Source organism: Gymnogyps californianus, chromosome 7 (assembly GCF_018139145.2).
Source record: "Gymnogyps californianus isolate 813 chromosome 7, ASM1813914v2, whole genome shotgun sequence".
Lineage (NCBI taxonomy): Eukaryota > Metazoa > Chordata > Aves > Accipitriformes > Cathartidae > Gymnogyps > Gymnogyps californianus.
The window spans coordinates 22,572,238-22,591,412 of NC_059477.1; the positions used below are offsets into that span (position 1 = coordinate 22,572,238).

At 42.9% G+C, this 19,175-nt stretch overlaps 1 protein-coding gene across 3 annotated transcripts in view; it reads right to left on the reverse strand.

The window, feature by feature from the left end:
* The window catches only part of CERS6 (ceramide synthase 6), a 129,775-nt gene extending 115,284 nt beyond the window's left edge, over positions 1–14,491 (reverse strand). For all 3 annotated transcript variants that reach the window (XM_050900243.1, XM_050900244.1, XM_050900245.1), the window contains exon 1: positions 14,322–14,491. In XM_050900243.1, the coding sequence (XP_050756200.1) occupies positions 14,322–14,491 (170 nt within the window). The remainder of the gene's footprint in view (positions 1–14,321) is intronic.
* Between the last annotated feature and the right edge of the window lie 4,684 nt (positions 14,492–19,175).

Sequence of the window (19,175 nt, forward strand, 5' to 3'; positions counted from 1 at the left end):
TTATTCAATATTAGAGATGCTCTTGTTCAAAAGGGACCAAGGAAAGGAGTAGCAAGGCTATCGCGATCCCTTTGACTGACCTATCACCTTATACTATGCAGGTGCAGAGGTCCACGTCTTACTGTCAAAAAAGCATACGTCTTTCTAGTTAACATCAAATGTTAACTAACCTTCTATGTGTGAGATTTTCAGACAGAACAATACTCCATGGCTGCACACATGCTACATACTACTAGTCCTGAAAAAAATGGGGGAGAGGGGAAATGTGGCACTTAGTCAAGGCAAGAAAAATGGATTTAAAAAAAAAATTATATATCTCTCTCTCTCTGCTTGATTTCTACCTAGATGTGGCTTCTGCTTCTTAATTACTAAACCAGTAATCAGATGGCTACACATGTCCATACATAATGACATACAATTTCTGGTCTTTCACACAAATTTTACACTGATATAACACCAGAACTCAGCAGAAGCTAATTTTTAATTCATATTGGCAGAAGATCAGAGTCAGGACCTTTGTGAGTAAATAAAACATATTCAAGAGTAATACAGATCCTCAATTGGCATAAATCAGTCTGACCACCCTCAAACAAACTGTGATTTACACCACCAGCAGACCTTACCATATGCAAATAATCAAATAAGACTGTGTGATAAAGCTCTCTTTATACATGTAATACAGTTTCACAAAATTAATGCACTCTTTACATTAAAATTCATATAGCAAAGCAAATGCTAATATTCCAAGAGAGACAGCTAGTCTGATGTATGGACTCCAGGATGTTTCATAGGAAACTGTAGGAACTCATTGGGCAGGGAGCATGAAAAACCCTGACCACTGTAATCTTATTTTTTCATGTACGACTCGGGATTTACTGGCCCATGTGCAGCAGGAAGGCCTACAGCTTTGGAAGAGATCCGCAGGAGCCCCAGGTGAAGTTAATAGAAGTCTGAAAGAGAAGACCAGATGCAAGTGGTAACACCTGGATTCCAAAGACCATTTTTATACATGAAGATGAACTAATCTAGCTTTTTATTTGGAACCTCTACACGGAACTATATGAATGAGAAGAAAAGTTAAGATGCTGGAAACAACTGCCTTGGCTCTTCATTCCAATAAGCCTTCCCCAAGACATAGGGTGACCACCATAAGCAAACAAAAATAAAATCAAACAACAATCCATAATAACATCTCCCTATTCTGGTCAAGGTCTAAAGTCAGCCACAGTTATTAAAGGGAAGCAGAGGTCCTTCGGAGATTGCACACAAAGCACTGGATATGAAGGACTGAAATCAAGGTTACCTTCTCCTTGCTCTGTGAATCACTTTATGGACCACATAGCTGGGAACATCCTTGCTTTGATAGCTGCCTCCTTCTCTGTATATGGTTTCTCATCATGCTGTGCTCTAGTCTGAGAGCTGAGAGAGGATGGCAGATTATTTAGCAGATAATGTCATTTTCTTAGTCAATGCACTTGGGTTATTTCCAAACCATTTTTCAGGGAATACTTCCTAGTATGGATACAGACTTTGCAGAAAGAAAATGTGAAAGAAGCTATGATTTTTCCTAATAAACACTTAGAAGGTTTTGCAATGAAGATGACGAACATATTCTTTTTCTACCAAACTGAGAAAGTACCTTGATAAAATTAGGATCAGCTTGAAACCCTTCCCCAACCTAAACCCGTCTTCCTACACACCACTGCACTGAGCAGGCCTTGCTCTATGGCTGCTTTTACAATTAAATGCCATTTTAAAAGCTAAGTTAGGAGTCTGTAACGCTCTTACCACTGCTCTTCAATAAAGGTGCAATGGAAGAGCAGCTCATCTGAATGACAGAGTCACTACACATTATAACAGCACTGAAGAGGGGCAAAAGACTTTGCTTCCTCTCTATTTCAGTTGCTGCCTCTTCCATACACAACAGCTAGGCAGCGATGGACAAACTTCAAGACAGAAACTTCAGATCTGCCTTTGCCACCAGCAGCTCTGCAGAACATCATGCATGGATAGACAGGTTTTGTTCGGGGAGGGGGGGGGGGGCAGGGAGAATCAACAAGAGGACAAATAAAAAGAAAAAATAAGATGGGAGCAGACGCACGACAAGAAAACATTTATGGGGCACACAGAAGAAGACATGAAGATCAGAAAGATGCATAGCAAGAAATACTGGAATAAACGTTAATTTTACTTTAGATATGAGACATGTAAGGGAAATTTATTTTGAGATGGGGGCACAGCTGTAAAATGAGAAGTAAGAGAGTTAGTGTCATGAATCATATGCTTTGCCCCAAAACAATGCATTCTTTTTGAATCATTAATAGGCAGCTTCCACAGCAGACGTGAAACAATCAGAATCCTAAATTCTAGCTGTATATTCATACAGCCCTGGTGCTTCAAAGATGTGATGGCTGTCATGTTTCGAGTTATAAATGAAAGCATGGTAATAAAATACAACAAACAAACAAAAAACCCACAAAAGCCCCCTGTACCACCACTAAATCCACCCTCCAGAATAGGGAAAACTATTTAACTACAACGCACTTAAAAATAAGTGTAAAAGCAGATGCTTCGAGGTAACTTTGCAGTTTGCTATTCTTTAAGGCACATTACTTGAGTAAGAGATTTGTTATTAGTATTTAAAGCTCTAAGCTACTCTGGTGTTATGCCTGAGTTATTCCAACCAGGAAACATGGCAAAACACAAGTAATGTTACGGTGATGGATACAAAGTGCTACTTTCTCTTCAAGCCTTGAAGTCAGCTCTCAACAGAACAGTAAGCAAGATGAAGTAGTGTTCTTCCATTTCTGCTAGCGCACTTTTCATCTTGACAACTGAAGGTAAATGCCAGGCTAGAAGTTTTGAGCTCTTGCCATGATTCTAGCAACCCATCAGCCTATTTTCAAGAAAATCAACCTGTTCAGAGATATTTTTTTTTCCTTAAATAAAATAAAATACAAAACAAAACAAAAACACTCAACAAAACTTTCTGTGCCCCATGCATACAGATACAAACTGAATAACTCTTAAATTAAGAGCTGGTCAAGAATGTATGCTTCTGGAGGCTGGCAATGCTATAGAGATCTCACTTTTATCTCTACATCATTGTCTTGTAACCAGACCCATTTATCAGTGCTGGCTGAAAGACAGTACATCTGTTCCTGACGAAATTTTGACATTTCTAAATTTCCATTTCATTCCAAACTGGAAGAAAACCAAATGTTTTTCACATTTCCTGTAAATGCTCTAGAAAATAACAATTCCAGGTTAGCACACACAAGAGTTCCTCTAATTAGGATATAGGGTGTGTTTCTTCTGTCAAATATCAAACTGTTTCATTATCACCCCAACAACTGACATTTTGAAATATCTCATTTTCTAAACCAGTCAATATTTTATAGCTGCTCTTAAAGATTTTTTTTAATTTAATGATTTTTAACAGAACAGAAAAAAAAAAGTATTACATCAGAGTGATATGATGCCACTGCGGTGTATAAATCACTGTGTCACACACAGGTACATATATATTTACAACTATACATATATTACCTATATAAACAACTAGTGAATGTGGAACTAAAGACTGGCTTCTCTCTTTTTTTTCTACAACTGATTTACTCTTATTATCTTGAACACAAAGGGAATAAAAGCTTTTCCAGTAAGGCATGTGATCACCGTTTCCTGTCTTCTAAGCACCTCTTTCTGTGAATTTTTTTCAAAACAAAATTATCTTGAAGATATTGCAGTGTGGAGAAGAATCAACTTAAGGGAAACAAAACTAAAATTATCCTCAATATTGCCTGTTATAATCAAATTTAATGCTGTAGGAGACTCAAAGTATTGATCCTAGAAGGCAACAGAATGTGTTTATACCACAGCAACTCAGACTTCATTTTGGGTACCCACAAGGTAATTCCTGTCTTAGGTAGAGGAGGTCCACATCTATTTCTTGATTTATGTCCTGACTGCTCACATGCCAGACTACAATAAAATCAGAAGACCCATTCTACAGCAAATGGAAAATCCAGATGTCCATTCAATCGTTACACGCTCTACCCTAATTAAGTTTCTCCTGCAGGCTTACAGTGAACTTCAACCTAATCCTCACCTATTCAGGTTTCCAGTACAGTTTACAAACTTCATACAGATGTAGGATCCCAGGAGCGCCTTGGAGCCCTGCATTGTGAAAGCATGCCATTTAGTCAGGTCTATGATTTCACAGAACTACTGAGATTGGAAGGGACCTCTGGAGATCACCAAGTCCAGCCCCCTACTCACAGCACGGTCAACTAGAGCAGGACCATGCCCAGGTGTTTTTTGAGTATCTCCACAACCTCTCTGGGTAATCTGTCCCAGTGTTTCACCACCATCCCAGGAAAAAGTTTGTTCTCATGTTTAAACAGAATTTCCTGCATATAAATTGCTTGTTGCCTCTTGTGCTTTCACTGGACACCACTAAGAAGAGTCTTGCTCTGCCTTCTTTACTCTCCCTATCAGGTATTTGTACACACTGATACGATCCCCCCCCAAGCCTTCTCTTTTCCAAACTGAACCGTCCCAGCTCCCTCAGCCTCTCCTCGTATGTCAGATGCTCCAAATCCTTAATCATCTTAGTGGCCCTTCACTGCCCTCACTCCAGTATGTTCATGTCTTGCAGAGGGGAGACCAAAACCGGACTCATCACTCCAGACATGGCCTCACCAGTGCCGAGCACAGGGGAATAATCCCTTCCCTTGACCTGCTGGCAATGTTTTCCCCAATGCTGCTGGTGCATTTCTGGCTCACGTTCAACTTGTTGTCCACCAGCACTCCCAGGACTCCATTTGCAGTTCAATTTGTCATAATCACGTCAATGCAATCACTGCAAAGTTAATTTAGTAAAATGGGTGTTGTAATTCTGGGGAGCGTTTGGTGCTGGAACTGTTCATATTTTCAGGCTCCTGTCTTACCATATCAGTTCTCTCCCTTCTCTCATACTAGGTGTGTGGGAAAAGTTGATATAGATAGTATCAACCACCCAATTACCACCCAATTATTGCTTCAATATATACAAAACACACTCCTGTTTGTGGTCTAACCACTTGCTTTTCTTTTTCTCAATGTCTTCTTTCCAACATGATGCCCATAAGAGGAACAAATACACCCAACTAGACCCGATCATCTTGTCCAGCAGCATGCTTTGGACAACCGCAAGTAGTAAATAGCAGGAAGTTCACGAAAATCTAATGGACAACTGCGGAAATGCTTGTCAACAAGCACATTCCCACTCATGACCCACTTATTACCTAAAACTTTGTTTTCAACAGAAGCAACTGGTCTTACCAGCTGCAAGGGGGATTCTGGTCTCAATGACTCACTGGTCTTCATGACTCACGGGTCTCATCTGCTACAGCAGTGCCCAGGAAAGCCACAGCCCTGCCAGTCAGCTGGTGAGAGGCTGGAGCCCTCCAGCTCCCCAACTGAGCCAGTCTCCTCCTGGTTGAGAAGTGCATCAGAGAAGCTCACCACCACCTGAGTTCACCCACCACCCCCAAAATTTCTCAGCTCACTTTCATTTTACGTAGATTTAATTTTGTCTGCTTTGTCATGCTGTAAAGCCCGCAGGTTTAGACTAGCATTCCATGTTTATGCTGCCCACCTACAAAGTTTCAGCAGTTGCCATATCAAGGCTAATTTCTGTACTTCTTAAGGAACATATCTTGTTCGGACTGTCCCCTTCACGACAGCACACCAGGCAGTTTGTCTCCAGCTATGTGGATCACTGCATTTCTCTCAGCAACAGATACATCACACAGTCACAACAGACACAAGCAAAAGCAAGCACAAGGGATATTACAATGTACCACTCTGATCTTCTTTTCACATTACTCACTTTTGTGATCAGCAACTGCTTTTGAGTAAGCAGGGTCTCTTTACCTTGCACTGTAGAGCACACTCTTATTTCCAAATAAGCAATTCCCTGCCACCGCATGAAATCATCTCTCATTAGCCTAGGCAGTTATGCTCATTTGTACCATTTTTCCAGGTAGACAGTATTGGTGCAAAAGCAGCTTTCATAGTTTAAAGTTCTGTGTAACTACAGGATGCCAAACATCGTAGCAAAGTAGAAGCTGAGAACGGCCTCTGCTTCTACTCTCTTCTCAGTAAGGATAAGAGTCCCAGGGACATGGGAAATGACAGTCCCAGTCAAAGTTCAGGTATCTATACAATGTTGTATAAAACTGAATTCAGTCAGCAACAGAGGCGAAAAGGGAGTGAAGAGATCCCAATTCCAAAGTGAGGATTTCAGCATCATTTCTATCAAGCCTTTTTTTCCTTCTGCTTGCAGAACTGAAAAACATTAAGTTTATCTCAGAGGATGGCAAACGGGCAAGAAGTAGATGTGATAACATCACATGTAATAAATAAAAGAGCCACTTTTTCCTCTGGGTCATCCCATTACTGTTAAAAATAGAGCAACTAGCTTGTTACAAAGGATAGACAAATACTAGTGCATGCACAAATACTCAAACAGCCTCAGGAATCTAAGATTTTATGCCAATGAACACCCTCTGGGCTCTAACCTCTGCTTTTTGCACCAGTGTAACTATGTCAGCTAGATTTATTTTTTTTAATACAGTACTACAGGTTATTCCCCCCCATCTCTACAGGAGAAACCAAGACAGGGAAGATACTATTAAAAGGAAGCTTTTAGTGCACTCACACTGAGAAAAAATGCAAGTGATTTAGATACATTGCTTCAACCATCCTAGTGTGACCTGTGAGTGCAAAGAAGGCTTTTCATCATTTCAGACCAAACTTTAAAGTGCATCATTTATAATATTAAAATGAGGTTTAGGTTAGTGAACCTGAAAGATAATTCATTAATACAAGGCGGTCTGGAGAACTTTAGCATTTTGTTCCTCCCTGTGCAAAAGGTTACTTGGATTAATAGCCGATATACAAATATATATGTATCTTACATATTATAAAATACACAACATGGCTAACTGGATGCTATGCTTCCTTACGGCTCTTGGACATTCTTAGTAATTGTACAGACAATTACCTTGAGAGTTAAAATTTTATTATGCTACATCAGTAACAGTTACATGAGGCTTCACAATTGCTGAGCAGTACGAAAGCTTACCAACAGCAAAATTTGCTATCATGAGAGGTATGAACTACATAGAAAAAAAAAATCATTACAGTTTACTCTCCGCTTTTGGTACAGAAGTCAAAGCTTTGTGTTACAGGTCCACCGGCATTATGAAAACCATCTCTAAGATTATAATTGGCTATGCTAAACACTCCAGCTCTCCCACCTCCACCACAATTTGACTACTTCAGAACAACCGGAAAGGTATCATCCTTGCGAGAAACTGATGGATGCCAGATGGTATAGAGTTAGTCTTCTGTAAGGACTATGTGCTAAAAAGACTTCCTCGCAGACGACGGAAGATCTCAGCCCATCTGATTGTCAGAAACTTTGCCCACCTTAAAGCAAGACATTAGTGATTCCTCCTCTTTCAAGTGATCAGAGACCCACATGTTTCCCTCCCTTTCGCTTGACCTGGATGTCCATCCCTGCTGCACCCCCAAAATCTGTAAGTGCCCAATGAGTGAAGGGCGTCACTAGTGTGGGAGACCACAGACCAATCAAGGTGTTACATGAACACCTCCAAGGAACTGTTGATACACATCATACGCATCTGACTGTCCATAAGGTGCCAACTACAGTCTTAAGCATACTACTGAATATTATATAAGGTTACATCACTTATGAAAGCTACATACTGTTATGCTGTAATTGTAACTTTCTTGTAAAAACTCCAAGACCACCTTGAGACAGGCACAGAAACCTCAAATGCTAATTAACTGTCAAACTACTGTAGGCATGGGATATTTAGCAACTGTTGGGAAAAAAACCAACAAAACACAAATATGGTCAAGTAAGCACTGTTCAGCTCAGGCATCCCCTTCCTCTCTACACTGTTGACAGGTAACAGAGATAGAGTCAAGGGAACAGATTTCCCCCAATGTTAATTTACTAAATCCTTTGTATGGACTAATAATACACTGGTCTGCAGATGCATAGAAAGAGGCAGCATACCAGAAGCTCTTCCTTTTCTGAGAATAAATTCTTAGCAAATGCGTGTTAATCAGCGACAGAGGCAGAAGTAGGAGCAACTGAAAGAGCCACAGGCAATTTGGATCCAACTGCGCAGTTACAGGAATCCAGGCAGGAACCGAATGGGAGTTTCTAACAGTAACTGGAACCTGCACTCACACAAAATCCCACTAACAGCAGCTCTGCCCCAGTAATAGGCTCCCAGTACCCACTACTGACCTGTCACTGAAACCTTTCCCTCAGCCGAGCTGTGGTTTGGCTGTCAAACTTCGGTCACCTGGATATTTTAGAAATCAGTTTTAACGGCATTCTCTACTGGAGTTCAACACATATTTCCCATTTAACTCCAAATTCTAAGATTGACACTAATGTGCATCTATAAATGGTCCTTTACGAAGGACATTTAAATAGTATGCATTTTATCCACTCCACCTTCTTTTAAAAGAACGCTCTCTGAACACACAACTACATTACACAACAGAGATGTGCACCAATCAACACAGATACAATCAAGGTGGATGAGCATACACCGCACTGGTCAGGGCTGGTAAGAGAAAGCTCCATCCATGCCAAGACAGACAACGGCTCTCCAGGTAAAAACAATCATTTTGTTGTGAGGTATCTACTTGTGTTAGTGGCTGAAGCTCAAACACTGCAACCCTAGGAAACAAAAACTGGTTACATAAAGGAAAATATAAATGACAGAAAATTAATAACTAATGAAAAGAAACACAGAGAAATGGACAGTACAATCAATGAGGTAGCTTTAAAATAAATTTATATCTAATGCTAATGCTCTATTGTTACTATTTTAAAAAGAAATTGGTTTAAAGTTTAAAAGAAATAGCTTTTTCAGTTATTTTCTTTACATCACCTGTGTCTTTTCATAGGAAGTTATCAATTTCAATGTCCTATTCCATTTCAACTGAATTAAGCATTTATTAAATAGTAATCAAGCAAAAAAGGCCTTACAGGTCATCTTATGGAAAAAAGAAATTATAAAAAACATAGAGAAAAACACTGATAAAGTTATTGTCAGTGAACATGTGCATCCACTTACACACAAGTGAATTATACCTGAATGATCAGATTTTGCCTAACACACAGGGAACTAAGCAAGAAATCTACAAATATCACAGCCTATAAACAGGTTTTGATAGAAATAATGATCATTGCCCCACCTAGCCTCCCCTGATGAGGTTTTGGGCTGCTGGAAATGCACCAAGTTTGTACACCCTCTTCCAAATTCTGTATCCTGTCTAGCCTCCTTGTTGTTGTAAGAAAGCACCAATACTAGATGTCTTAGGGATTACGAAAATCAAATTTGTATGTATACACCACATACCAGAAACACTTGCAAGGCTTTAACGTATTGTCACCTAAATGAATTTTTACAGTTAGCAAAATATATATATGTGTGTGTGCACACACACTGTCATTGTATTATGCCACCCTGATCCACTAGGAATTCTACTGTGTCATACTAAATGAGAGTCAGCTGAGGTTACTTTTGAGGCTGAATTATCATCATAAAAGCAAAATGTCATACAAAAGCCGTGAATTTCCATACGCTCAATGTCTAGAGTATCTTGATCTGACTGATAGTAAATGATGAGGCTGGCTCAGTTTAAATCAGCACAGCTGGAGGGCTGTTCCTATATATAATCAAGCTATCCCTGCCCATATGAGCCATTTCATCAACTGAGGAACAGCAGCTTCACCTTTGAGAACTGCCCCCCCTCATCAAGGCCAGAGGACAATAAAGGTATTATAAGCCTAGTTTGCCATTTTATGGAGCGATCTCATTAGATCTGAGCCCAAACTGCCGCTTACAAGGTGAGCGAAATAAAGTATACTGCAACTACAATGCAAAGATGAGAGATGAGAAACTTAGGTAGATGAGCCAAGTGTAAAGAAAGCAGTAATATCAGACTACTTGACTCAGAAGATTGCTGGACCACATCAGAAATCAGTTTAGTTAGCACTTCTTTTGGAGGATTCAGCCAACTTCTCCCTTGAGAGAAGTCTCTAAAGCAGAGGTGTGTTACCCCCTCGTTTTGTGTCCAACAAGCACACCGATTGCTGAGCAAATACTGTTTTCGTCTAACCACACACCCCTCACAGAGGACATGCTTGGGAGGATAGGAAACGATGCTGCTTCTCAGCAGTGAGGTCTAGCGCAGAGGGAGAAGAGCTATGTGATCCCATAAAAGAAAGAAGAAAAATTGTATTTGCCCAGAATAACAGATGTTTCTTTATCTTTTTAGGCCAATCAAAACTACAACACTCTGCTATTAGTAAGACCAGTTTCAATTCAGCTTTAACCTGTCTTGCCCACACTAGAACTGGAAAGGATCCGGGGAGACAGAGATCAGTATTATTGAGCACTTATGTTAACACTTTATAGCTGAAGGCGTTGTATAGTACAGGAAGGGATCCTTAATTGCTTACATGTCTTTAAAAAAATAGTAAGACACACAAAATGGATGGATACTATGAAGAAATATGTTCCCCCATTACCACTGCATTGCTAAACTCCTGACATCTTCCAAATTACTAGGTAACACTATCTTTGTGCTTAGTTATTACAGTTTTCTAAAATGTACTTTGCATTTAAAGAAAGAGATGAATGAGAAGGAAGGAAAAAGAGAAAAGGCTGTTCAGGTATTTTAGCACCTCATCCATAACTATGATGGCCTCAGCAGATACATCCACTAAATCTCATGGTTATGAGATTATACCTCAGAGCAAAGCTTATTTCAAGAGCACTCATCATCATCAGATCCAATTGCTGAAGCGATTCACCATACACTTAATGTTCTAATCTACTTTTTCCCTTCATTCAAGAGTGCTGGTCAGGGATGGCAGGACAAGGAAATCAACAAAACTTAGTTTATTTGAAAGGAAAAAAAAAAGAAAAAAGAAATTCAGAGGTGTCTAGATTCTTTTCTTGACTTGGTTAGTTAATTCACCAAACCAGTAACAAAAAAAAAATCCCAGTAGGATTAACTCTGTTAATAATAGGTAAATGTCTAGAACAAAATTTCCAAGTTCTGTCATTTCAATTGCACCAGCAAATATGTACACACAAACATATATGTATATAGAATGTAAATATATATATATAAATTAAGTCAACTTTTAACCCTTAGCATGACAAGTTTTATCCCTCAGACATATCAAGAACTTTGTAAGCAAAGACACATGAAGTCCAAATCACAGCTCCCCCTGAACCATAGTTCTTACTACTGTGAAGATCCATGAAGTTAGTCACCCTTCATAGCAAGGGAAGTAAAACCATACTGCTTCAGCAGCCTAGCAGTCAGCTGCTGTGAAGGAGTCTGAAAATAATGTATATAAAATACGTAATCAGATTCTTAACACCTTGTGGCTGCTTACCTACCATTATAAAGAGTTACAAGAGCACCTTTATTAGGTATCTTACAAAACAAAATAGAGAATACACTGATATTACAAATATTGCAGTACAACCATGGATTTAAAGTAGGCCTGGGGTTTTTTTTTAAATGTATTACGGCATCTATTTTTATTTTTTGTTTAGTCGCTACCATTGCAAAAACAGGGAACTGTTACATATCTGCAAAAGCTTGTTCCAGGATGTAGGATGTACAACATCAGTCATCCACAACTTGAGTTTTGAAAGGAAAAAATGTAGCTGTTTTAATACACAGAAGAATGAAAAATTATCAGTTTAACAAATATTCCTCTCTTTTCCCTTCCAGATCTTGTGTAACTTTATCAATTGAAATAATTGCAAGCCTTTAATTAATGACGTGCATGAGGCATTTCTGTGGCTCCCAACAAACAAGGCACAGAGGTCTGACAAAATAAATTACTCATGAGCAATAATAAGGCTTGATCTTTCCCCCATTCAAGTCAAAGACAATACCCTTGCTTTCATCAGTGGAAGCAGGTCCAGTCATTTTTGCTCAGCCTGCTTTAATAAAATGCTCTACATGAAAAATCACAATTATACCATGCCATGTGGCTTAATCCCACACAAAACGGCCTGATCCTACTTTCACAGTGGAGTTTTACAATTGATTTGAAATTAAAAAGGAAAAAATACATACTTAAGTAATTGTTAATAAAACCTCTTTGGAGGTCTCTCACCTACTATCAGGCTAGTAGAATGCATTTCCAGATCTAAATTTCAAAGTTAGCCTAACGAACCTAAGAGAATTATGAAAACGTACTGATTTTCTCATCTGTACAACTAACACTTAAAAATATAATGTACTGCAAAACTAAAAATCACTTTAATTGAATGAAGAAAAATAACCAGGAGTGGATACAGACTATTAAATAATCAGAGTAGCTTCTATAACGCTAACAACAGCCATATCAGAACTAGCAGAAGCAACGTGATTCTAAGTTTAGGCTGAAATTGCCTCCCTGACTAACTGTTCCTCCATCTAAACACAGCCCTGCTGTGATACATATTGCAGTTCAGACGGCAAGAGATGCAATATCACGCACCCACTTTCAGCGCTCGAAAGTACACATTGTACAGACTGCAAAGGAAAAAAAACCACTAATGATTTGACATTATCTAAATAATACTTGGCACTCAAATTGTAACTATATTGCAGTATTAAACTCGGGATAAGTGTTTAAATTAACTTTTGATAACCTCAGATTTTCAGGCAGACCACAAGTTTTGCTGTCTTTTTCAGTAAATCTGTAAAGCAACACAGAAGTTAACAACAGCCCATGACAGCTTATTTTTCAAAAGAAATATGGTCCTCTCAACCGAGTCATGAAAACAGCCAAGTTTTTCACAAACCAACATCCCAGGTGCCGTATTCTAACAAGGGTAAGGGAATGCTTAGGAGCTGCGGAGTGCTACCTGGCAGATCAGCTATCTTATCATTTTTAAAGCATCTTCATAGCCTTTCTCTGGCACGTGGTAACTGCTGGTCTTCCTTTATCTTCCTTGATTACCCTAATAGCATTGCCTAGCAAGACAGCACTGAAAATAGGTAGGTGTTGGCATAGGGAATTGTTCTTTTGTTCTCTACAGATGGAGGGAACACCACCTTTGTCAGGCAGCACAGAAGCGTGTGCCAAGTGAGCAACGCACTTTGCTTCAGCTGCCTCCCCGTGACAGGTGGCCTCTGCTAAATACCCGTAAGGAAACACAGAAGATAAAGTCACTGCTGACCAATCACTAGTTTGACGTCTTTTGTTTAAATATACATATGTATGTATTTATATGTTTGTGAAATGTGTATTTTGAATTCAGCAATCTCAAAGAAGGGCGACTTTGGTTCAGTGAAGAACAGCATCTGAAGCGTTTCTTCACTGAGATCCTACGTCCCGACAGTACTTCGAGTATTTCCGACATACGGCACGGACCGTTCACATCGCTACCACACAAACCGGCCAAGCAAAACTCTGCTCAGCCGCACAACAGCGCCTTACCCTCAAGCTGATGCTCACCGTCAAACTTCCCATTCCCACCTGACGCCCCGGTTTAACAGCTGCCGCCTGCCCTCAGCCTCGCGCCGCCGCCGCCTCCTCAGCCGCGCAGCGCCAGCGCCTCGCGCCTCCGGCGGGAGTTAGGCCGAGTCCTGCCCCACAGCATAAGGCGCGCGCGCGGCCGCGCAGAGGGAGGGCAGCGCGCGCTTCGCCCCAGTTTACTCTCTAGAGAGCGACCCTGCGGCGGGAGGCACGGGAAACTCTCCTGCCGGGACAGTTTCCCGCCCCGGCCCGTCTCCACAGCGCTTCTTGAGGGGCTTCCCTGAGGTGGGCGGACAGGACCCCGCCGCAGCCCGTGGGTAGCGGCCCGCGGGCGGGCAGGTCTCGGCTCGCACAGGTGCCCAAGGGCCCTTCTCCCTCCGCCACCAGCGCCGGGCCAGGGCGCCGTGGCCGCCGCAGGTGGAGGGAAGACTGCGACCGTTCCCGGGGAGACCTCGCCTCCTAGCGCCCGCGCCGAGCTGCGGGCAGCAGGAGAGGAGCGCCGGCTGGCTCCCGAACCCCGCACCTTCCTGCATCGGGCCCGCTACGTGACCGACCGAGGGGGGAGGGAAAGCGTAAGAGCCCGGCAAGGCCAGGAGAGAAGCGGCGGCGGGAGGAGGACGCCGGGCAGCCAAGGTTCCCCGGCTGCCCCATAGCGAGCGGCCGCCGCAAGCCGCGCGGCCCGCTCAGCCCCGCCGAGCCCGGGGCGGCGCGGGCGGCTCGGCGTTACCTTTCGAAGAGCAGCCGGATCATGAAGATGCAGAAGGCCAGGGGGAAGGCGAGGTAGAGGTCCTCCGCCTGCGGGAAGGCGGCTTCCTCCGTGCTCTGCAGGTCCGCCCAGGTGACGTTGTGCGGCAGCCAGAACCGCTCGTTCCAGAACCAGGCGAGGATCCCTGCCATCTTTGCTTTGTCTGCCGCGGCGCCCCCCGCTCCGCTCCGCCCGCCGGCCTCCCTCGCCGCGGCGAGGCGTGTGCGAGCGGCTGCCGGGGGAGAGGAGGATGGAGGCGTGTGTCAGCCCCGCAGCCGCGGATGATGCTGCCGAGCGGCACGGCGCTCTGTGCCGGCTCCCCGCCCCGGCCGCCCGGCGGGGGCAGCGGCCGCCCCGCCTGTCACACGGCCGCGTCGGCCCCCATTGGCTCCTGCCCGCGCCCCGCCGCGCGGCTGTTCGGCTGCTCCGGGGCCCGCCGTCCTCCTCAGGCGGCCCCGGGGCTGGCCCCCATCGGGCCTTCCCCCGCCCCTCTTCCCCTTCCAAAAAAACCCACCAAACCCCGAACCAGAAATTGCGGGGACCCCGTCCTGGGGGCACTCACTGCGGCCGAGGCTGCCGGCAGCAGCGCGCTGCACCCGGCTGGGACGCAGCCTCCGCTTCAGCGCCGGCTCGGCGTCCAACCGGCCTGGCGGCGACGCGGCTCCGCGCCTTGTCACCCCGCCTGGCCGCCGCGGCCTTCCCTCCCGCCGCTCAGCCGGGCTGACCCGCCGTGCAGTATTGCCGGGCTCCCGGCAAGCCTGGAAAGGCTGTCGCCTGATTTAAACAGGCAGATGGCAGCAACAAAAAGCCCTCCGTTTCTGAACTCTGCACAGCCACACGGACCGGTATTGACTGCCGCAGCCTGGTCCCCGTGCGACTAACCCCTGCCAGGAGCGCTGCTCTCTACCCTCTCCTCCTGAGTCGTTTAAATGGGAGAGGGACTGTCCTGGGTGAAAGGACCCTCTGAAACATTTAATGACTTAACCCTGTATGCAAGTACAGCAAACAGGCGTAAATGAGGCATGGAAAAGTGTCTGAGAGCATATCACTCATCAGCATCAAAACTGAGGTTAGGACTGTGGCTTTGCACTGCCAGGTAAAGAAAACCTTTTTGTCTTTATGTAGGTTTTTACTTTCTGTTCCTTATCTCATTGCCCAGCCCCGCTAGAGACAAGCTGCAAGAGGAAAACTGTAATTGTCTCCACCAGACTTTAGAGCAAAGATGACTAGCAGGCTTTACAGTAGCTCTAGCCACTGGACTATACACATGGTGGTCTAGGCACATACAAAATTACTTCAAGTAGTGGGTATACTGCTCCTGTAACATCACTATTTTGTCTGCCCTGCCTCACTTTATTTTAGATGGCTTCAGTTTTCTCCACTGTATCATCACAGTCTCCAGCTGGCTACTGAATACTAAGAGACACTGACTTCTGCATGGCATACGCCAGAGTTTTATCATCCTGCCTTTAGGTTTTCTGCTAGCTTGCTCTTTTTTCCCCCACTGAATCTACTTGCCCTTCATGAAAGATTAATTGCAGAGCTCCCCATGTCTGTGCTGACATTTCTGTGCTGAAGAAAATTCTAAGTTAAACACATGACCCTGATGCTGTGTAAAACGCTGTACTGATTTAAACAAAACAAACCATCTCTGTATATGAAGAGAATTTCCATCTAGGACATTTCAGGGAAGTTTCAGGGAATGTTGTGGCAGGATGGCTGAGGAGCCATGTGGGTGAACCTGCCACTGGATGTTTCTGTTTTATTGCTGAGCCAACATGCTAAGTGTCTGTAAATATTCTGATTCAGTTCTTGTGGTTGCTTCTTGGGGAGAGACAAAAGAGCTGGTAGCTGGAGGCTGCTCCATGGATACCTAGTCCTTCAAATCGTCTGAAAAAAGGTGTGAGCTCTAGCATCACTGCCAGATCTGCCTGTGCCCATCTCTTCACTGCGGTTAGCATGGTGCTCACTGCCTGTGCCCATCTGAGCCCTCAGCTCCCCACTGGTTCCAGTCCTGTGCATAATCGTCTCAGGATCCTACTATGAGTCTCTGACATGAGCTATCTGTCAAAACCCAGGGCTTTGCTGTGATTTCAGTTCAGAGGGAAAACTGACCATGGCAGTTGCACACCTCTAATGCAGCTTTCTTCACTTACAAATAGTGATTTTCTGAGCAGAAGAAAACATTTCTTTGCTCAAATCAGCAAGACCTCTTTTAGCCAGTGCCGAAAATGTAACTGGCTCATATCTCCCTTCCTCGTTCCAACCTCTCTGCCTTGTTCTCACACCTGGATTTCACCCTTCTTCCAGCTGACCTAGAACCCTCCTAGAACTTTCCCTTGATGCTCATCTTCCAGCACTGTCTCACAAACACCTGAGCTGGCTCCTGCACATGTACGTACGCCTCTCTTCAGTTACAATACCCAAATAATCCAGATCACTCCATTTTCTGAATGGACTTGCATAAGCCAGTCTTAAATGAAGACATGAGTGCATGTCCTCAGAATGACCTCAGAAGCATAAACTTTGAAATCTGTTGGTGAAAAGCTCTTTAGATATCATTTTAATAGCTGACAATACACAGATAATCATTTGCTTCATTAATGATAATTGTGTTTAAGGCAGTTAATTTTAATCAGAAAATCGGTATCATTATTCTGCACCTGAAGGTGACCTGTCTTTTTGCAGCGTATTTCAATATTCCAATCAGTTTAGAAGTATATTCAATATTTATGTCTGTTTCCAATACAATGAAGTAGTTCGTTCCCAGCCAGTACTGAGGCTCGCAAGCGCTGGGGCTCAGCATTGCTTATGTACAGATACAGGAAAGGAACAGATCTTTGCAAAGTGAACCTAGCAACAGCAATAATCTGATGATGCATAAGAGGTTAATTCCTGCTGAACAAGTAGTGTAATTGACTTTTGTGTCAGACTAAAATTATGTTAGGATGACAGATCTCTAAGCATATCTGAAAATGAATGACATTTCTGAAACATTTGGGAGGATGACCAATTAAAAGCTTTTAATTGAATTCAGATTGTAGCAGCAGTTACGTAGACGTAGCCAAGACAGGACTATGGAATGAGGATGCCTGAATCTTGTGCTTCAGAGGGAGATATTACCAGGATTTGTTTTTCTGCCCCCTAAACTGTTATATCACACAAGGGAGCCCAACAGAACTCTAAAAACTGTGGTTTCATATGTGGTCTCATATCCTGAAGCAACTTATTCCAAGATAGTGCTAGAACTTGGCCAAAAAAAAAAAGTAAAGGGATGAAAGTGAGTCTGTTTCCTCAAAAGCCCAAAAGCCCAGCCTGGGCAGTCTTTGTAATATACAAGAGTTAGTAATAACTAAACAAAAACATATATCCAAATTCCTCAAAAGTTACTGAACTTCTGTTTCTACTCCAAAAAGACAAAGAGAAAACTGACAGACTGTGCATCACTAGTTCAAGACCTTGAGCAACCAGCAGAGTGGCCACTCTAAAATGAAGGACTTCGTCGTTTGTGTGTTTGTTTGTTTAGCATCAAGAAGCCAGGTTAGATCTCAGGCACAAAAGAAAAGGTTCCTTAGCTTTAGGAATAAAATTATTGTTCTTAGTCTAATTAAGTTCCTCCTTCAGCCTTAGAACAAGTGTATTAAATGCATTTTCACACAGCAGAAGACTTCCTTTGCCCACCAGCCTCACTTCTCCCTATGGCCACGAACTTCCAGTAGCCTCTTCTCATCAGATTAGGAGATTGCAAGTACTTACTTCCTCACAGATCAGAATAAACCATGTGACACTTTCCATTGTAGATATGTTTTAATACATGAAAATTCAGAAAGTTTTCTGGAAAATTTAAATTTGTTTTCTATCAATATTAAACTGCTTAAAATAGGCAGTGGTTTATGCTGTCTTAGGCTTCCACACAGATATAAACACACACACACACAAAGCAAAGCAAAATAAAAATGAGCAGTATTTAGACATTACTCTAAGTCAAGAGAGTTGCTTTAAGTAATGGGGCACATAAGATATCAGTTGATCAGGACAGTGTTCCAACAGGTACTGCAAAAATTGCATAGAAAAGCAGCATGCTGTTTAAACTCAGCTGTTTAGCACAGAAATGCCGTTTAAAGTTTTCAAGCACTACATTCCTGCTGCAAATATGGCTCGAGTTACAAGCTCATAACAAAACCTTGGAAGCTTCCTTGAAGGATATTGACAGCGATCTTTCCTACTGGGGGGATGTCTCAAAAGCAGCTTTACTAGTTTACAGTGGGTAATAGCCCACTATTTTTATTTACCTGTCATGGTTTATTTATCCATCTGCAGTCAACAGGAGCATGTATTGCATCTTTAAACCACTTTGAGTGAGTTTGGTAATGTGTATTTGTTAGCACCATTGTGTCTGTGCCATACCGCTGGCCTCCTGGAGGAGTTCCTCCAGCAGAACAGGAAAAGCTGCAGCAAAACCTCTTGATTTTAAAGGACTGCTGAAGAATTGAAAGCAACCAGCCAAATTTTTTATCTCATTTAGTCTGCTGTAATTCTGGATTAGTGCCAGGCTTACACACGGAACTGCAATCAAACTCTGGGCCAGTCCATTTAACGGACCAGACAGTACAGGTCCCAATAACGCGATCCACTGAGGCTTTTTGTTATCCAAATCTGAACCGGGATTTTCCTGAGCAGAAGAGATGGCTATGGCTGACCCGTGTAAAAGCAGCGGTGCCAGTCCCATTTCTGTAGGTCCATATCATTAGGCCACTAATGATGTGCCTAGCAGAAGGGCCAAGAACTGCCCGGGTGTTGCGCGACTGCTCTGCACCCTCCTGGGGAGGGTGGAGG